The 16,636-nt window shown below is 45.2% G+C and overlaps 1 protein-coding gene across 1 annotated transcript; it reads right to left on the bottom strand.

Moving 5' to 3' along the window:
* Nucleotides 1-210: 210 nt before the first annotated feature.
* Nucleotides 211-11,407, bottom strand: LOC118356246 (zinc finger protein OZF-like). Its single transcript, XM_035723874.1, has 4 exons — nucleotides 11,120-11,407; nucleotides 5,227-5,353; nucleotides 4,862-4,954; nucleotides 211-3,800 (listed from the first exon to the last, which is right to left on the bottom strand). Exons 1-4 carry the CDS (start codon nucleotides 11,252-11,254, stop codon nucleotides 2,737-2,739), a joined length of 1,419 nt encoding a protein of 472 aa, XP_035579767.1. The 5' UTR covers nucleotides 11,255-11,407; the 3' UTR covers nucleotides 211-2,736.
* Nucleotides 11,408-16,636: the final 5,229 nt, after the last annotated feature.

The following is a 16,636-nucleotide window of genomic DNA, read 5'->3' as shown; positions in this document are numbered from 1 at the left end:
CCAGGCGTCCCCAATGTGACTTTTCTTGATCTCATGACCTGTGAACTAAATTATAAAACCAATCCTCACCAATGTTCCAATTCAAAACAAAAAATACGGAAGGAGGGGCGCCGGGGTGGCTCAGTCGTTAAGCGTCTGCCTTCAGCTCAGGTCACGATCTCAGGATCCTGGGATCAAGCCCCGCATCGGGCTCCCTGCTCAGCGGGGAGTCTGCTTCTCCCTCTCCCACTCCCCCTGCTTGTGTTCCCTCTCTGTCTCTCTGTCAAATAAATAAATAAAATCTTTAAAAAAAATAGGGAAGGAAAATTTGTTGAAACACAACAAAAATATACATAGCAGGTATATTCACCTCTGCACTCACCATAAAACTTTTTTTTAAATAACCACGTGTTTCATATTATGCCTGCCATTAGCAAGGTATTGGTGGGTCAAGGTTCTTTACTTGTGGGGAAACCCAATCTTCATTACTGAAGACTGAATTTCTAGTAGTCCTATCCTTATTAGGGTGCTTTAGTCTCCCACCGGAACTCACAACCATAATGGAAATACTAAGAGGCTCCATACAGAGTCCACCTGGCCCCAAATGTGTGCCAGCAACTCCTTAGTTCTGTGGATTTAAAACCCCAGTAGTAAGAGTAACCTCCTTCTCTGATGGTTGATTCACCGGCACAAGATGCTCAAAACAGCATCAAGGAACTGTTGTAACGTTTGATAGGAGCCTTCTTCCCTTGAGGATTAAGCCCTCGGACCCAGAGGCAGTCAAGGTTGCAAGAATGGGGAGTAGAAACTGCATATGAATACCTACAGCTCTACCCCCTCTGGCTTCTCAGCTCTCCTACTACCTCTTTAATCAACTGCAATTCGCTCAGCTTCACTTAGAGTAGCTGTTGTGCTCAAGCTTGGACCCTGATTGGTAAGTCAGACAAGCTCTCACAGGACACTTCGGAATAATGAAGACCTCCCCGTACAGGATGCATAAGAAATTGGGGGTCAAGGTCATCCCCCCAAAGCAATACTTTGCTAACCTAGGTCCTAACTTTAATTTTGATACAACCCCGTATACAAATAACATTTGCCATTGGATATGCAACATAAAGACTACTGTCCACAAATCTCCCTTTCTCTGATGAAAACAGTCATTTTTCTGTAAGTCTGAATGTTATAACCATTCAGGAAAGAAATCTGACATTGTCAGGCATTATCAAGGAGAGGAAGTACTAAAAAATTCTAAACGGAGGTACAGGTAACATGCATAATAGATGGTTTCAACAAAGACAAGTTTCTTGTGTTGGCAACAAAAGAAAATCACACATTTGGGTGTGATGCAAACCTCTGAATTTCACCAACATTCAAGAAAGGGTTTTGGCATTTTCAAGACACGTTATTTAAAAATTAAACTTAAAGTTGGCATATTTAAAAGCAAGATAATACCTTGTGCATTGCAAGGTCTCTTGTACATTAAAGATTTCTTTTACAAACAATAAGGTAACTTGATTTCTAAAGCCTCATCTGTACGAGATGTCTGAATCAAATTATCAAAAATCCTAATTCTCCTAGCAAAGAGTCTCTGCATGTAACCTTACAGAACTACATGTTTTTTTTTAAATAGAGTTTCTTCTAATTATTTGCAAAGTACTTTAGGAAAACATTAAAAGATTGATACAGAGAACAGTATTACATGATGTCTTAACATATTAACCTAAAATACAGTTTCTTGGCTCTATTATATTCAACGCATGTACAACTAATCTGTACAGAAATCCCACTGAGAAAATAACAGGAGGATATGCTTTGTGGGTCTTTTATTTTCTCAAACCCCATTTCTCATATATTTAGATGATGAGTGATGCAATTCAGGGCTTTTCTGTTGCTTACTCAGTTATATGTTAACGTGTATTCTTGCCTTTGCATGTCTAATATGAACAACAGTTCTGTATATAAACTGGTGACGCAGAGGAGGCAGACAACTTTACTGAAAAAGTCCAGCTTCTACTACTGAAGGCAGAGCAGATAAGAGCTCTCAAACTCATTTACGTGTGCCAAAAATATCTGGCAATATATCTTAAACTGTTTGTTAAATAATAAATACATCATTTGGTGCAGCTTATCTTCTACCATTATGGTACAAACAAACGTATCCACTGTGTAGCACTCTTGACAGATGCTGCGTCATAAACATGACATACACCATGTTCACAGATTAACTTCACATGTGCTATGAAAATATATAAATTTATAACATGTAGGCATACTCAGGAATATAAGCCCTATGTTCCTCTGAAGCAACAGGCTTTTTACTTGGCTGTCATCATTATGAACATATATATATATATATATATATTTATATGTACAGATACATATCTTTAAGGTTTCATATGCTTATTATTTAAAATTGAATAACCTTTTCTTTAAAAGATGCAATACCAGAGTTGGAAATTGATTTTTTTAACGTTTCTATGGACAAAGTTTTTCTATATTCTTTTAAATCATTATTTTTGTCCTCAATATGAATAATTTTATTTACGAGACTAGACTATTTGCTGAGTGCTTTTTTCTACAGTCTTTGCCACGTTCACTGCACACAGAGGCCCACTCTCCCATTTGGCATTCTGATGTTTAAGGAAGTAGAACTTCCTGCCAATGACTTTCCTATACTCATGGCCTTCAGGGAATTTCTATAAATGCGTTTTAGGATGTAGAGAGAAGGGCGATTATTTTCTTCAAAGTTTCTCACATTCACTCTGTTTCTAGGGTTTCTGTTCTATGAGTTCTCTGATGTATGATGAGGTGTGACTTCTGGGAGAAGGCCTTCCCGCATTCACCACACCCATAGGGCTTCTCTCCTGTGTGAGTCCGCTGGTGTATGATGAGCTGTGACTTCCAAATAAATGCTTTTGTACACTCATTGCATCCATAGGGCTTTTCTCCTGAATGAGTTTTCTGATGTCTAATGAGCAGTGACTTCCCACTGAAGGCTTTCCCACACTCACTGCATCCATAGGGTTTCTCTCCTGAATGAATTCTCTGATGTTTATTGAGACTTGACTTCTCTCTGAAGGCTTTGCCACATTCACTGCATTTGTTGGGCTTTTCATCTATATGGGTTCTCTTATGAGTAATAAGTTGTGATTTCCCACTGAAGGCTTTCCCACATTCACCACAGGCATAGGGTTTCTCTCCCGTGTGACTTCGCTGATGAATGATGAGCTGTGATGTCTGAGAGAACACTTTCCCACAGTCGCTGCATTCATACGGTTTCTCTCCCGTGTGAGTTCTCTGATGTGTGATAAGGTGTGACTTTCTAGAGAAGGCCTTCCCACACTCACATCCATAAAGTTTTTCTCCCGTGTGAACTGTCTGATGTGTAACAAGGTGTGACTTCTGGGAAAAGGCTTTGCCACATCCACTGCATTTGAATGGTTTCTCTCCTGTGTGTGTTCTCTGATGGACAATGAGTCGTGACTTCTTGCTGATGACTTTTCCACATTCACTACATTCATAGTATTTTAATCCAACATGAGTTTTTTCATGTTCAGTATGGAGAAAGGATTTCTCATATCCATTGCCCTTACCAGCTTGCTTTCTTCCACAGTTTCCAGTCTGAGTAAATAAATCTAACGAGTATTTCAAATGTTTTCCATTTGAGACACGCTTATTGGGCTTTTGCTTTAAAGGTGCAAGGTTCATGCCAGACTGAAATATTTTTCCACTTACATTCGTTTCATGGACTTGTTCCAATTTTTTAATCCTGTCTTGAATTTCTTGGTGCCATGCTTTGTAATCATCAACTTTCCAGTATTCTAGAAAAGAGAACAATCAAACACATTTTGTGAATTCTTCAATAACTGTGAACCAGATGAACGAGAACTGTAGAAATAATCACACACACCAGTACATGTTTGGGAATTAAAATTAAATAAAGTGTGTTCATGAAAACTGAGGTAAAAAACCAATAATAGATAAGGAGAAGGAAAAAACCCACATTGACTAAATAGGTTGTTAGAAGCAATGATATAATAATCTGTCCCAGGCAAAGGGTTTCATTTGCACACACACTCAACTCTAAGACAAGGCAATAAAAAACTGCACTAGGAGGCAGGGAATGATGACACCAGAGTTATTCCTTTGGTTGTGGGAACAGAAAGAGTAAATTATCATAAAAGAAATCAAGGAGAGAATAGAGGAAATGCCTGTGGGTTTACAATAGTAATCTGAGGCACTTACCAGTCAAAAGGGGAGGAAAATATGTGGGAATTGGAACAGTGAGAGGGGAAAAGTGACAATGACTCCTGTGTCCAGGAGAAAAGAAAAGGGACCTATCAGCAGGATACAGTTTGTGGTGCGGAGAGGAAAATGAATGTATGAAGTCTGACATGAGAAAGGGGGGCTGAGCTCCTCAGTACAGACCAGAGAAGCTAGCTCGCTCTGAAATCAAAGCAAAGGACAGATTACCCTCACATGGATAAGTGACAGATATCTACCTGTGTATCTGAGAAGCTCATCTCAATGGTTCTTTTTTTTTTTAAGATTTATTTTTTATTTACTTGACAGAGAGAGAGAGAGACAGCGAGAGAGGGAACACAAGCAGGGGGAGTGGGAGAGGGAGAAGCAGGCTCCCCGCCGAGCAGGGAGCCCGATGCGGGGCTCGATCCCAGGACCCTGGGATCATGACCTGAGCCAAAGGCAGATGCTTAACGACTGAGCCACCCAGGCGTCCCCATCTCAATGGTTCTAAGTCACTTCCAAAGGTTTAGTGACTTCGAGAATTCTCTCAACAACATTGTGAAGGTGCCCACCCTTCACTGTCTTCACTGTTCGCTTCAAAGGGCATTCCAATCCCCCTGCCTCCCAGGTGACTCACCTGAAAAGCTCTGACTGGGGATGTCTTCACTGATTACCCGTGGCTTCTCCTGCTCCAGTCTGAAGATCACATCTGGTCTGATAAGTTGAAACCCTGTGTATGGAAAATCACACAGGACTTGAGCCCAATTTCTTGGGCTTCAGGCTTCTAAAGAACAAACAAATGCTTAGCTTCAGAGGCTGTGAATGAGGTCTTTCATTTGGGATGCACATGGACAAACACTCTGAAGACAAAGAAGGGCTAAGAATTTTTGAATTCTTAAACTAAAGCCCTAAGTCATTACACAGTTCACAGGTCCCATTTTTCAGTAAACGAACAGGAAAAGACAGCTGACTGGGCCGAGTCCACACAGGATGTGTCCTTACCTAGTGACACAAGGCTGCTCAAGTTCTCCAACGTCACATTTCTGTACAGAGTCTTCTGAGCAGAGTCCAGCAGCTGCCACTCCTCCCGCGTGAAGTCCACAGCCACATCCTCAAACGACAATGATCCCTGAAAGAACATGCTCCTAGTAACTCTGAACCAACGGGTTTTGGGTAATGAAAGAGAGATGTAAGGGCCCTGGGGTATGAGCCACTAGCAGTCTTCGAATAGCTCTTCTCCTTCTGTCTGCTAACCTCAATTGTACGAGGGGTGCAAATACACCCCGTTCCCGGTAACAAATCACAGCCGTTCCCTTTGTCCTTCTGTCTCTCTTAAAGCTAGAGTTAGTCCTGTGCCTGTGTGCTGGCAGCGGGAGCTAGGAAGTGTGCGAGGGCCATCTGGGGGAAGCTGCTGCTCCTCTGATGAAAGAGAGAGACACTGATAGTACCCTCTGCTCTACTATTCTCCCTGCTTTTATTTATTATTATTATTATTTTTTAAATATTTATTTATTTATCTGACACACAGAGAGAGACAGCTAGATGGGGAACACAAGCAGGGGGAGCAGCAGAGGGAGAAGCAGGCTTCCCGCTGAGCAGGGAGCCCGATGCGGGGCTCGATCCCCGGACCCTGGGATCATGACCCGAGCCAAAGGCAGACGCTTAACGACTGAGCCAACCAGGCACCCCTATTTTTTATTATTTTTAAAAAGATTTATTTATTTATTTTAGAGAGAGAGCGAGCAGGGGGAGGGGCAGAGGGAGAGCGAGAGGGAGTGTTAAGCAGATTCTGCGCTGAGCGTGAATCCTGATGTAGGGCCTGATCCATGACCCTGAGATCATGACCTGAGCGAAACTAAGAGTTGGACACTTAACCAACTGGGCCACCCAGGTGTCCCTCTCCCCGCTTTTAAAGCAGACATGTACTTGAGTACTTGGCAGTAGCCACCTTGAGCCATGAGGCAACATGTGTGAGACAGAAAACCAACTTGTGAAGTATGGCAGAGTAGAACCCTGGAAAGACCCAGAGCCTTTCATGGCACCCCTCAAGAGCTGTGCTAGCCCAGGACTGTCTACTCCAGGTGTCCTACAGGAGAAACTTCACGGGCTTTATTATTAGAGCTATTATTTGTAAGTGAAGTCATCCCCAAGTGATACAGTTATTTAACATTCTTTTTTTTTTTAAAGATTTTATTTATTTATTTGAGAGAGAGAAAGAGAAGGAGAGAGCATGGGGGTGCACAAGGAGAAGCAGACTCCCTGCTGAGCAGGAAGCCCAACTCAGGGCTCAAACCCAGGACCCTGAGATCATGACCTGAGCTGAAGGCAGACGCTTCACTGACTGAGCCATCCCGGTGCCCCCAAAAGAATGATTTCAAGCCAAACACAAGATCTGGATTTTACATTCTATATAAGGTTATCATCCTTAGAAAAATTGTATTTTTTTTTAAAGATTTTATTTATTTGACAGAGAGAGAGACAGTGAGAGAGGGAACACAAGCAGGGGGAGTGGGAGAGGGAGAAGCAGGCTTCCCACGGAGCAGGGAGCCCGATGCGGGGCTCGATCCCAGGACCCTGGGATCATGACCTGAGCCGAAGGCAGTCGCCTAACCGACTGAGCCACCCAGGCGCCCCCAAAAATTGTATTTTTGATTTTGAAACAAATATCTTAATGTAAACAACACTCAAGTCTCAGCCCCTTATCTTCAATCATCACGTTAAAACATTAGATGGAATCATTAAATGAGTTGTTATTAAAACTTGAATGGAGGGAGCCTGGGTGGCTCAGTCGTTAAGCGTCTGCCTTCGGCTCAGGTCATGATCCCAGGGTCCTGGGGCCGGGCTCCCTGCTCAGCGGGGAGCCTGCTTCTCCCTCTCCCACTCCCCCTGATTGTGTTCCCTCTCTCGCTGTGTTTCTCTCTGTCAAATAAATAAATAAATCTTTAAAAAAAAAATACCTGAATGGAAAAAAAGCTCAGTATACTGGCCAGACAGCAGAATGTATCTCCTGAAAGAAGACATTTGCAGTGTAAATTACCACACTGATGAACTCCGCAAGAACAAAGATGAGAAGAAAAGAAGTCAAACATATTAAAGAAAAGTTTTTAAACTCAGAGGATAGATCCAAAAACCCATCGAGTATTCCAGAGCTACAGAGAATGGATAATAAAGGGGAGGAAATAATCACTGAAATAAAACAAGAAAGTTCCCCAAAGTTGGAGGCACACAAGAGCCTTCCAACTGAAAGCAATAAAGAATGTGGATAAAAATTTTATACCCAGGGCGCCTGGGTGGCTCAGTTGGTTAAGCGACTGCCTTCGATTCAGGTCATGATCCTGGAGTCCCGGGATCGAGTCCCACATTGGGCTCCCTACTCAGCAGGGAGTCTGCTTCTCCCTCTGACCCCCTTCCCTCTCGTGCTCTCTATCTCTCATTCTCTCTCTCTCAAATAAATAAATAAAATCTTAAAAAAAAATTTTATACCCAGACACATCAATGTGGGTACAGAGGGAAATGCAAATAAAAATCACAAAGGTACCATTTCACACCCCCTGAAATGACCACAATCAGACAATAACAGTGTTGGTGAGGAGTGGAGAAGTCGAGGCCCTTATATATGGCTGGTGGGACAGTAAAATGAAGCAGCCACTTTAAAACAAGTTTATCAGAGGGGCGTCTGGGTGGTTCAGTCAGTTAAGCGCCCGACTCTTGATTTCAGCTCAGGTTATGATCTCACAGTTGTGGGATCGAGCCCCATGTCAGGCTCTGTCCTCAACGGGGAGTCAGCTTCAGATTCTCTCCCTCCCTCTGCCTCTGCTCCACACCCCTTCCCCCGCTCGCTCACACTCTCTCTAAAATAAATAAGTAAACCTTAAAAAAAATACTTAAAAAAAAAGTTTATCAGTTCTTCAAAATGTTAAATATAGTTACCACAGGAACCAGTGATTCCATTCCTAGGTATGTACCAAGAGAATAGAGAACATATACACAAATGTTCGTAGTAGCATTATCCATGATAGCCAAAATGTGGAAATGTCTAGCAAATGAGGAACTGATAAACAAAACGTGCTATAGTCACACAATAGAATATTATTCCACAACAAAAGACAATAAAGTATTAATTCATGCCGCATCTTGAAAGTAGGCTGCAAGAAAAAAGCCAGTGACAAAAGACCCTGTAGTGTGTGATCCTGTTGAGACAAAATGGGTAGAATGGGCAAATGCAGAGAAACAGCAAGCATATTGTGGTGGCCTGGAGCTGGGGTGGGGAGAAATGGGGAATACCTGCTAAGGAGACAGGGTGTCCTTTTGGGAGGATGAAAATACTCTTTTTATTTTTATTTTTTAAAATTTTATTTAGTTATTTGACAGCGAGAGAGGGAACACAAGCAGGGGGAGCAGCAGAGGGAGAAGCAGGTTCCCCACGGAGCAGGGAGCCCGATGCGGGGTTTGATCCCGATTGTGACCTGAGCCAAAGGCAGACGCTTAACCGACTGAACCACCCAGGCGCTCTCTGGAGGATGAAAATATTCTAAATTTAGATTGTGGCTGAATAATTAAGACAGTTGCAGAAGTCTCAAAACTTACTAAAAAACAAAACAAAACAGTAAATTGTTCACTTTAAATGGGTGAATTGTATGGAACTACAATTGAGGAAATAAAAGAATTATTCACCTGGGACTTGGTCATTTTCTGCTATTCTTGGGAAATGGCCAGTAACTATAGGCTCTGCTCTCTGCTTGTGGACTCGGTGTATCTCCTGGACTCTATCTTAATGCTCAAATTAAAGGTCTCTGGTCAGGATTCTCTTCACCGAGGATCCTTGGTCCTGAGACTTCTTTATCTCAAATAAGCCAATTAATTCATGGAAACTGGAATCTGTTGAATCAGTTAACAAATTCTCTTTAGTTGATGCAAATATCCCTTTCTTGCTGGAAACTCACCTGCATTTAAAGCTCAGTGGGGGGCGCCTGGGTGGCTCAGATGGTTAAGTGTCTGCCTTTGGCTCAGGTCATGATCTCAGGGTCCTGGGATGGAGCCCCACATCGGGCTCCCTGCTCAGTGGGGAAATCTGCTTCTCCCTCTTTCCCTCTTCCTCTGCCGCTCCCCACTGCTACTTCTCTCTCTCAACCTGTATCTGTCTCAGATGAATAAAAAAAAAAAAATTCTTAAAAAAAAAAACCTCAGTGGGCTTTCTGTAGATTCTAAACAGACCTAACAAGGACTCAAAATAATGGGGTATGCAGAAGGAACCCCACAGCATTAATAGCAGTATTTCACAAAGCACTCATTCTCTCTCAAAGTGGGGAAGGGAAAGAGAGACCGTGTGTGTGTGTGCAAAATATATAGCCAACAGACAATACGAACAACAATTTCATTTTTAAATAAAGGCACAAATAAAAGAGGAAAATGAATCCAGCAGTTGATGAAATGAATAATTCAGCAGAGCTTCTCCTCAAAATACTGAGTCGTTCATTTTAAGCTCATAATGTTCTTGAGAGTTCTAAATTAGTTAATACATGTAAGTACCTTAGAACTATGACAGGCACGTAAACATTTAGCAAATGCTCGTTAGTGCTCTTCTTATTACATGATGTGATTATAGAAAATACATATCAATAACAGTTACTATCAATAATCCCACTACTTCAAAGGCACGTCTTTCATAGGGTGGGAGAAACCATGCTGATATTACAAAATGTGATCTGAAGTCTTCTTAAATTCTTAAGCCACAGAGTTTATGCGATATAGTAAACCCACTTCCAGACCCACAAATATAACAGCAGACCTGTGATTATATAGGTCACCCAGTCAGCTCTCAACCAGCACCCAATACCCTGGCATCCCTAGTCTTCAATCACTGACCCCCAAGGCCACGACATCAGTAGCCTCAAAGACCGCCCATCGGTCCCACCTCAAGCCCTCCACAACCTACTGCACCAAGCACACTCCCAGCAGGCTGGGAGTCCCAGTCGGTCAGACAGCGGGCCCTAACTAACTCCCACAGCCCTGTGACTTACACCCACAACTCCCTCACTCACCCTCACACTTACTAACCCACAGGCTTCCTGGTGACTAGTCGGATGCTCCCCACTTGTCTAAATCTACTCTGTCCCCAGTCAGCCCCACGGACCCCCAATTACAGCCAAGTGTCAACCAATCTCTGATCTCCACCCCCCAAGCTACCAAATCCTTCACCCCGTAGTTCCCCAGTCACTATTCTCTCTTTTTTAAAAGCAAGCGCGATGCCAAATGGGGGGCTCGAACTCAGGACCCCAAGATCAAGAGTCCCAGCTCTACCGACCGAGCCAGCCGGGCGCCCAAGGGCTCCTGGAACGGCCGACACTCGGGCCTCCCCAGGCACTATCATCCCTAGTAGTCCCCAGGCCCTCGCCCACCAGGCACCCTAACCCTGACCTCGAATTCCCCAGTCACGGACGTAAACGGCCAGCCTACACTCACGTCCTCAGGAGCCTACGGTTCGTGACAACACACAGCGCCTCCCAGACCCCCACTGGCCTCCCCAAGGCTCCGCAACAAGTTCAGGAGAGAAACCCTCCTCCGGTAACGCCCCCGACTCGCAGAGCTCTCGCAGGCCCCAGCAAACCGCAAGTCGGTCACCCCGCAGACACTCAACTTCGCGGTCCCTCCAGCCGGCAAATTCCACTTGCCCTTCACTAACCCCACCAGGCACCCAATTTCTGCCCTTCACGGCTGCCCCGGTCCCTGCAGGCACCCCAAGTCCAGACCTCCGATGTCCCCATTCCTGGCACCTTCAGACCGACGCCGCCCTAACAGGTGCACGACCGCTCACCGCCGCCGCGCTCACGGACACCCACTCCGCTGTCCCCGGCTCCCCCGCCAGCCCTCCGCCCGACAGGCCCCGGTCCCTCACCTGGCCCCAGTCACCGACCCCCGCAGGCCCCTCAGCAGCCCTCCGCACGGGCCGGCTCCGGCGGCCACGCTCCACACAGCAAGACCCGCCGCGCGCCGCGTCCAGCGGCCCCTCCCGGGAGGCCCCGTCACCCATCCCCGGAGTCCTCCGCCCCTCGGCCGCCCCCAAGACCTCCGCATTTCCGATTACAACGGACCGCCCCAGGCCGCGTTGGCCCCGAACGCTGCCCCGACCCGCGGAACGCGCGCCGGGGTCACCACAGGCCCGCGGGGAGAGCGAGGCCGCCCCAGCCCCGCCCCGCCCCCACCCCCTCCCGCGGGGGCCCGGGCGCCGAGACGCTCCCCGCGACCGCGGAAGTGGGCGCGCAGAACGACATTTCCCAGAGTGCCGCTCGCCCCAGAACTACACCTCCCAGAGGGCTCTGCGGCGGGTCTCGCCGTAAGCTCCGTCGGCTTTTAGAGTCCGGGGGTGCGGGGAAGGTGCCCTGGGGTGCGCGCGGCATAACGAATGCTGGAGTTCCTGCCATCGGACGACCTCCCAGCAAGACAAAAGCATGCAGTTTAACACCATACTCACGTGTTAAAGCAGGAGTCTGTGCTGAGGGCGGAGGGCATTAAGACAGGAATGTGGGGCACCTGCCCAGCTGAGTGGGTGAGCCTGCCCCCCTTGATCTCTGGGTTGTGGATTCAGGCCCCATGCTGGGTGTAGAGATTACTTAAAATCATAAAGAGAAAACAAAAGGACAGGAAAGGCATCCAAGGACAACTGCTTCTGCTGTGGGCGGAGCACCGGACAAGGGTGGGGGGGTCCAGGCCCCCCCCATCTGCCGGGCCAGACACTGCCCATCTGTTTAATGGGGATTCCGAGGGGGGATATCGGATACAGAAGGTACAGGGTGCGGGTGAGTACACCTCACACAGCGTGCCCCACCTCCACTTTTCTTACAAGTTGTGCTCGTGGTATAGCTACATTGTCAGCATCCTACTCATTGAAGCTTCAAGGGATTAGGGGAGTCTCCAGTTTAGTTTGTAAGAAAGCAGGCCGTTTTCTTCTGCACAGACCCAGACCCCAGCTAGGTGAACCAAGGGCCAGGCAGAGCATTGACTCTTAACACCAACAACTGAATCGAGCAGTGCTTTTCTCTTTACGTTTCAGGCGTATGTGGATGATAAACGTGTTGGGAAACTGGCCAGAGCTTAGATCTGGTTTGGGATACCTAGCTGAATGGAAGCTAGAGCTCAATGTTACCAAGGATCACACTCACACATACTAATTTGTTGAACAGTTTACTCAGTAAACATAGAGGTACAGAGATTTTCTTTTCAAATACAGCAGAGAGAAGTGTGGGCAATAGGTGTGAACACTGCTCCCCTAGGCACCCTTGCTCCCCAGGTGCACCAGTCAGTGGAAACGGACCAGCAGTGCACACACACAAAAGGGATGGCAACCCTGTCTGCCCCAACCTCGTATGTGTAGCCCTGCCGGCCCAGAGCTCAGGGGTCATCACGGGACACATTCTGCTCTGTGCAAACATATACCATAGAGTAAGCATATATAACTCGCTCACGTGCTATGGGCTGCCCTGTGATCATCAGTTTGGAGATAAACACACACTACCATTCTGATGGCTAAAGTGGTATCAAGTCCACGGTTTAAACGCTCCTTTAACATGCCGACTCTCTCACATACACTAGATCTGCTTCCCCATCTTCTTGTGAATCCGAGCTTGATGTGTTAATAAATGTTAATGATAGGAATGAGAGCAATGCTTTAATGAGAACCTCAGATTACAAATGTCACTTCGCTTGCATTCTCCCTCCATCTTAGCAGTGACTGCTTCTGTGGGCACTTCTAATGATGGAGGTGTTGTAAAATACCTAAGTATAATGATTTAAGTATTCAATAAAGTTGGTGTTCCCTGCTTTATTTAATCTTAGAATTCTGAAAGTAACAGCCTCTATGACAAGATGTCAAGACTACCTGGATACAATGAGTAATGACTGATCTAAATTGCGAAGACCCCACAAAGGAAATAAACAATGATCAGAGAAGCATCACCTGATCCACAGAGGGGACCGTGGAACAGTTAGTTACTTGTCATCCTTGTGAGCTGGTCATGAGATGTTACACTGCCTGCTTCTAAGCTGCAGACAGACATCATGAGGTAAAGTTTTCTAAGCTGAGAGTGAGCACGGCCTTTCCCTTCACTTTGTGACAAATGCAGGGGGCCAAGGGAGAGTTGTGCTGGTGGAAACCATTTTGCTATCACACAGAGAGCACACAGTCCTGTTACAGAGAAACCATTAGAGGTAACAGTGCTGTAATCCAATTATGTCCACGCCTCGAAACACTGATTTTGTTGGCTAATTCCCTAAAGACAGGACCAGAGAAAAACACAAGTTTTTTGGCACAGACTATATTGTGAATGGTATCTTTCGGGGTTATACAAAATGGAAGACCTGCATGAAAAGCTTCTTCAAAATGCATATATGCAGGGAGTCTGCTTCTCCCTCTGCCCCTCCCCCCTCTCATGTGCTCTCTCTCTCTCTCTCATTCTAATAAATAAAATCTTTTTTAAAAAGGCATATTGAAATGCAAAAGCACCTGGAGAGAAAATGCAGCTGTGTGGCCTGATGGCAATTACTTCCCTTCAAAAGCCGTCCGGGTACCAAGAGAAAAGGACCAGGTGAGAGCGGGTAAAGGAAGGTAAACTTCCTAAGAGGTATCTGACAAATGACAGCGGATGGGGCTGCTGTGTTGGGGCTCGTTGGTAGTCTACTTCAACCTGACCGCCTCTAACTTCCCCAGACACTATGCTGTTGGTGACGGGCACCGGTGTGGAGCCTTTAGAGAGACTCTGTGGCAATTCTGACTACAGACATGGAAATCTTGTCCATGGGTTACAGAGTACATGGATCATATAGAAAAGCAGCAGAATATGGAATATGGAGGGTATGCACAGCAGTGTTTCTAAAGGACATACTGGAACCTATGAGGCATCATTCCTTTCTGCCTCACTCAGGACTGGTTATCTTTTTTCTTGTCCATACATACTGAACATAAATGCCAATGTGTTTTTGTAAATTGCTTGGCTAATCTAGAGTAGCATTAGACTTCATAAATGTTTCGGCTTCTATTACTGAAGAAGGGTTAGTAATAACTGCAAGACCATTGGATACGCAGCAGATGATAACCTGTGGAGCCATTTACATTTGCAGCAAAACAAAACAAAAAACACAAAGAACTTTGTTACTTGTCATAATTGCTACTCAATTAAAAAAAAGAGAAAATACTGACATTTAGTGTGGGAAATCTTGACAGATGTCAGTCTCTGCCCTATGAGGCACATGTACCAGTAATTGACACACTCAAAATGTTGTTAAATGCTCATCCTTCCACATGGCACAGAAAACAAAGGGTACACTCAAAATATTAACTCAACAACATTTAATAGAGGGACTATTTACAGATATGTGTTCAGAATTAAGGACACCAACTAGGGATGGTGAAGCATCTGAAGAGCAAGGAGAGGGAGGCGTGAACTGAGAACGGAGTGTCTACAGCCCCAGAGGAGGACTGCCCAGCGGGAGCTGTAACCATACAGGCACAGACTCTGCCAAAACCAAGGTCCAGTAAGGGAGGGTGGGGAGGAATAAATGTCCTAGCCTCTCTCCTCCCACGGCTGATCTAGCACCTCGGCAGAAACCCTAGAGGGCAGCCCCCGGGGTGCAGAGAGAGGAGGGGGAGCAGGGAACAAGTAGCACGTATGCAGGTCCATCACACGTGCAACTCTGCTGAGTAGATGCTACAGATACAAGTCACCCTGAGCCCTGGGGAAGCAGATTTCTGACTCAGATGATGCAGTCTATTTAACTATTTTAGAAAATTCATCCGTAAGTGTTGTTGTTGTCATATACTTTACTTCTAAATAGATCATAACCCACAATACATTGTCACTATTTGGCTTTATGCAATCGACTACCTTTTTAAAAGATTTTAAAATGAGAAAAAAAATCTTTTATATTTACCCAGATATTTACCATTCCCAGAACTCTTCATTTCTTGCTGTAGATACACGTTTCCACCTAGGATTATTTTCCTGCTGCCCCCAAACTTACTTAAATTTTCCTGAAGGAAGGCCTACAGCTAATACATTCTCTTTGATTTTGTTTTCCTGGAAAAGTCTTCTTACCTTTAATTTTTGAAAGATATTTCTGATGGTTAATACACAAACGCCAGGTTGCAGGGGTTTTATTTTCTCCCTCAGTAATCCAAAGTGGTCGCTCACTCTGGTGTCCTGTGGCTCGAGCAGTCTCTGCCCAGGGCGAGCTGGCCTGCTCTGTTCTGTGAGCGCGTCCTGTTTTTCCCGAGGCGCTTTACAACTGTTCTTCATCCATTTGACTATGATGTCCATTAGCAGGATTCTTTTTATGTATCTTGTTTGGATATGCAGAGTGATATGCGGAGTGACACTTTTCATCCCATTGGTAACAGTTTCAGCCCTTGTTTATTCAGATACATTGTTGCTTCTCTTTTCAGGTACCTTGTCTGGGGTTCTTTGAACTCCTTGAGTATGCGAGTGACACTTTTCATCCCACTGGTAACAGTTTCAGCCCTTGTTTATTCAGATACATTGTTGCTTCTCTTCCCTGTCCTCTCCTTCTAGGACTCTGCTCTCCTCCACTCTTTTCTTCCAGGCTGTTTTTCTCTGTTCATCTGTTGGACAGTTTATATTCTTACTTAAATTCATCAATTTTTCTTCTTCTATGTCTCATCTGTTCTTAATTTCACCCAGAGTTGGGTTTTTTGGTCATTTTTTTTTTTTTTTTTTTTAATTTTCAGATACTGCTGTTTTCATCCTGAGAAGTTCCACTTGGGCTTTTTAAAATACACCTTCCACTCTGGTCTTGTCACGTTCATGTTTTTTTCTATATTCGAAAGAGCTGCTTGAACACCCTTGTCCAATGCCAAGTGCTCCAGTCTCTTCTATGTCTTCTACTGATTCATTTTTGTCCTGGTTACAAGTCGTATTCTCATTTCTTTGCATGTCAGGTAAGTGTTTAGATGGCAGACATTGTGGGTCCAGAGTAGCTTTTAATCTAGGGTCAGTTACTTCACAAGATCATACTCTGCTGGGAATCCTACAGATGCCCCATGTGTTCAAAGCTGTTCCAATCTAGCTGGTGGGAACTTTATTCCCATCCCAGCACTGACTTCTGGGAACTGTTCTGACGCCCACTTTCCAGCACACCTTTTCCTTTCACACACATGCAAATCAGCACTAAGCCAAAAGACTCAAGGGGACTTCTCATAGATTTCTGCAGCCCTCTCTCTGTAAAGCTCCCTCTTCTCCTTTCCCTGCAAATTCTAGCTACTGTGGCCTCCCCAAAGGCCACGTCAGCAGCTCTCTTCAACAAGACCACGTGTTCCTTTCCCTGAACAGCAGCCTGGGAGCTGCCACCAGGCGCTAGGCTGGGCTGTTGTGGGGCTCACCTCACTCTGTCCACCTTCTGATGG

The sequence above is a fragment of the Zalophus californianus genome, chromosome 14 (genome assembly GCF_009762305.2).
Source record: "Zalophus californianus isolate mZalCal1 chromosome 14, mZalCal1.pri.v2, whole genome shotgun sequence".
NCBI lineage: Eukaryota > Metazoa > Chordata > Mammalia > Carnivora > Otariidae > Zalophus > Zalophus californianus.
This window is presented reverse-complemented; position numbering and strand designations above follow the sequence as displayed.

Bases quoted from the DNA above. Each gene is read 5' to 3' on its own strand.
- LOC118356246 (XM_035723874.1), bottom strand. From the start codon at position 11,254: ATGGGTGACGGGGCCTCCCGGGAGGGGCCGCTGGACGCGGCGCGCGGC. The intron at 5,354-11,119 runs GTGAGGGACCGG...ATGTTCTTTCAG, and splicing joins GGGTCGGTGACTGGGGCCAG to GGATCATTGTCGTTTGAGGA. The intron at 3,801-4,861 runs GTGAGTCACCTG...TCTCTTTTCTAG, and splicing joins CCCCAGTCAGAGCTTTTCAG to AATACTGGAAAGTTGATGAT.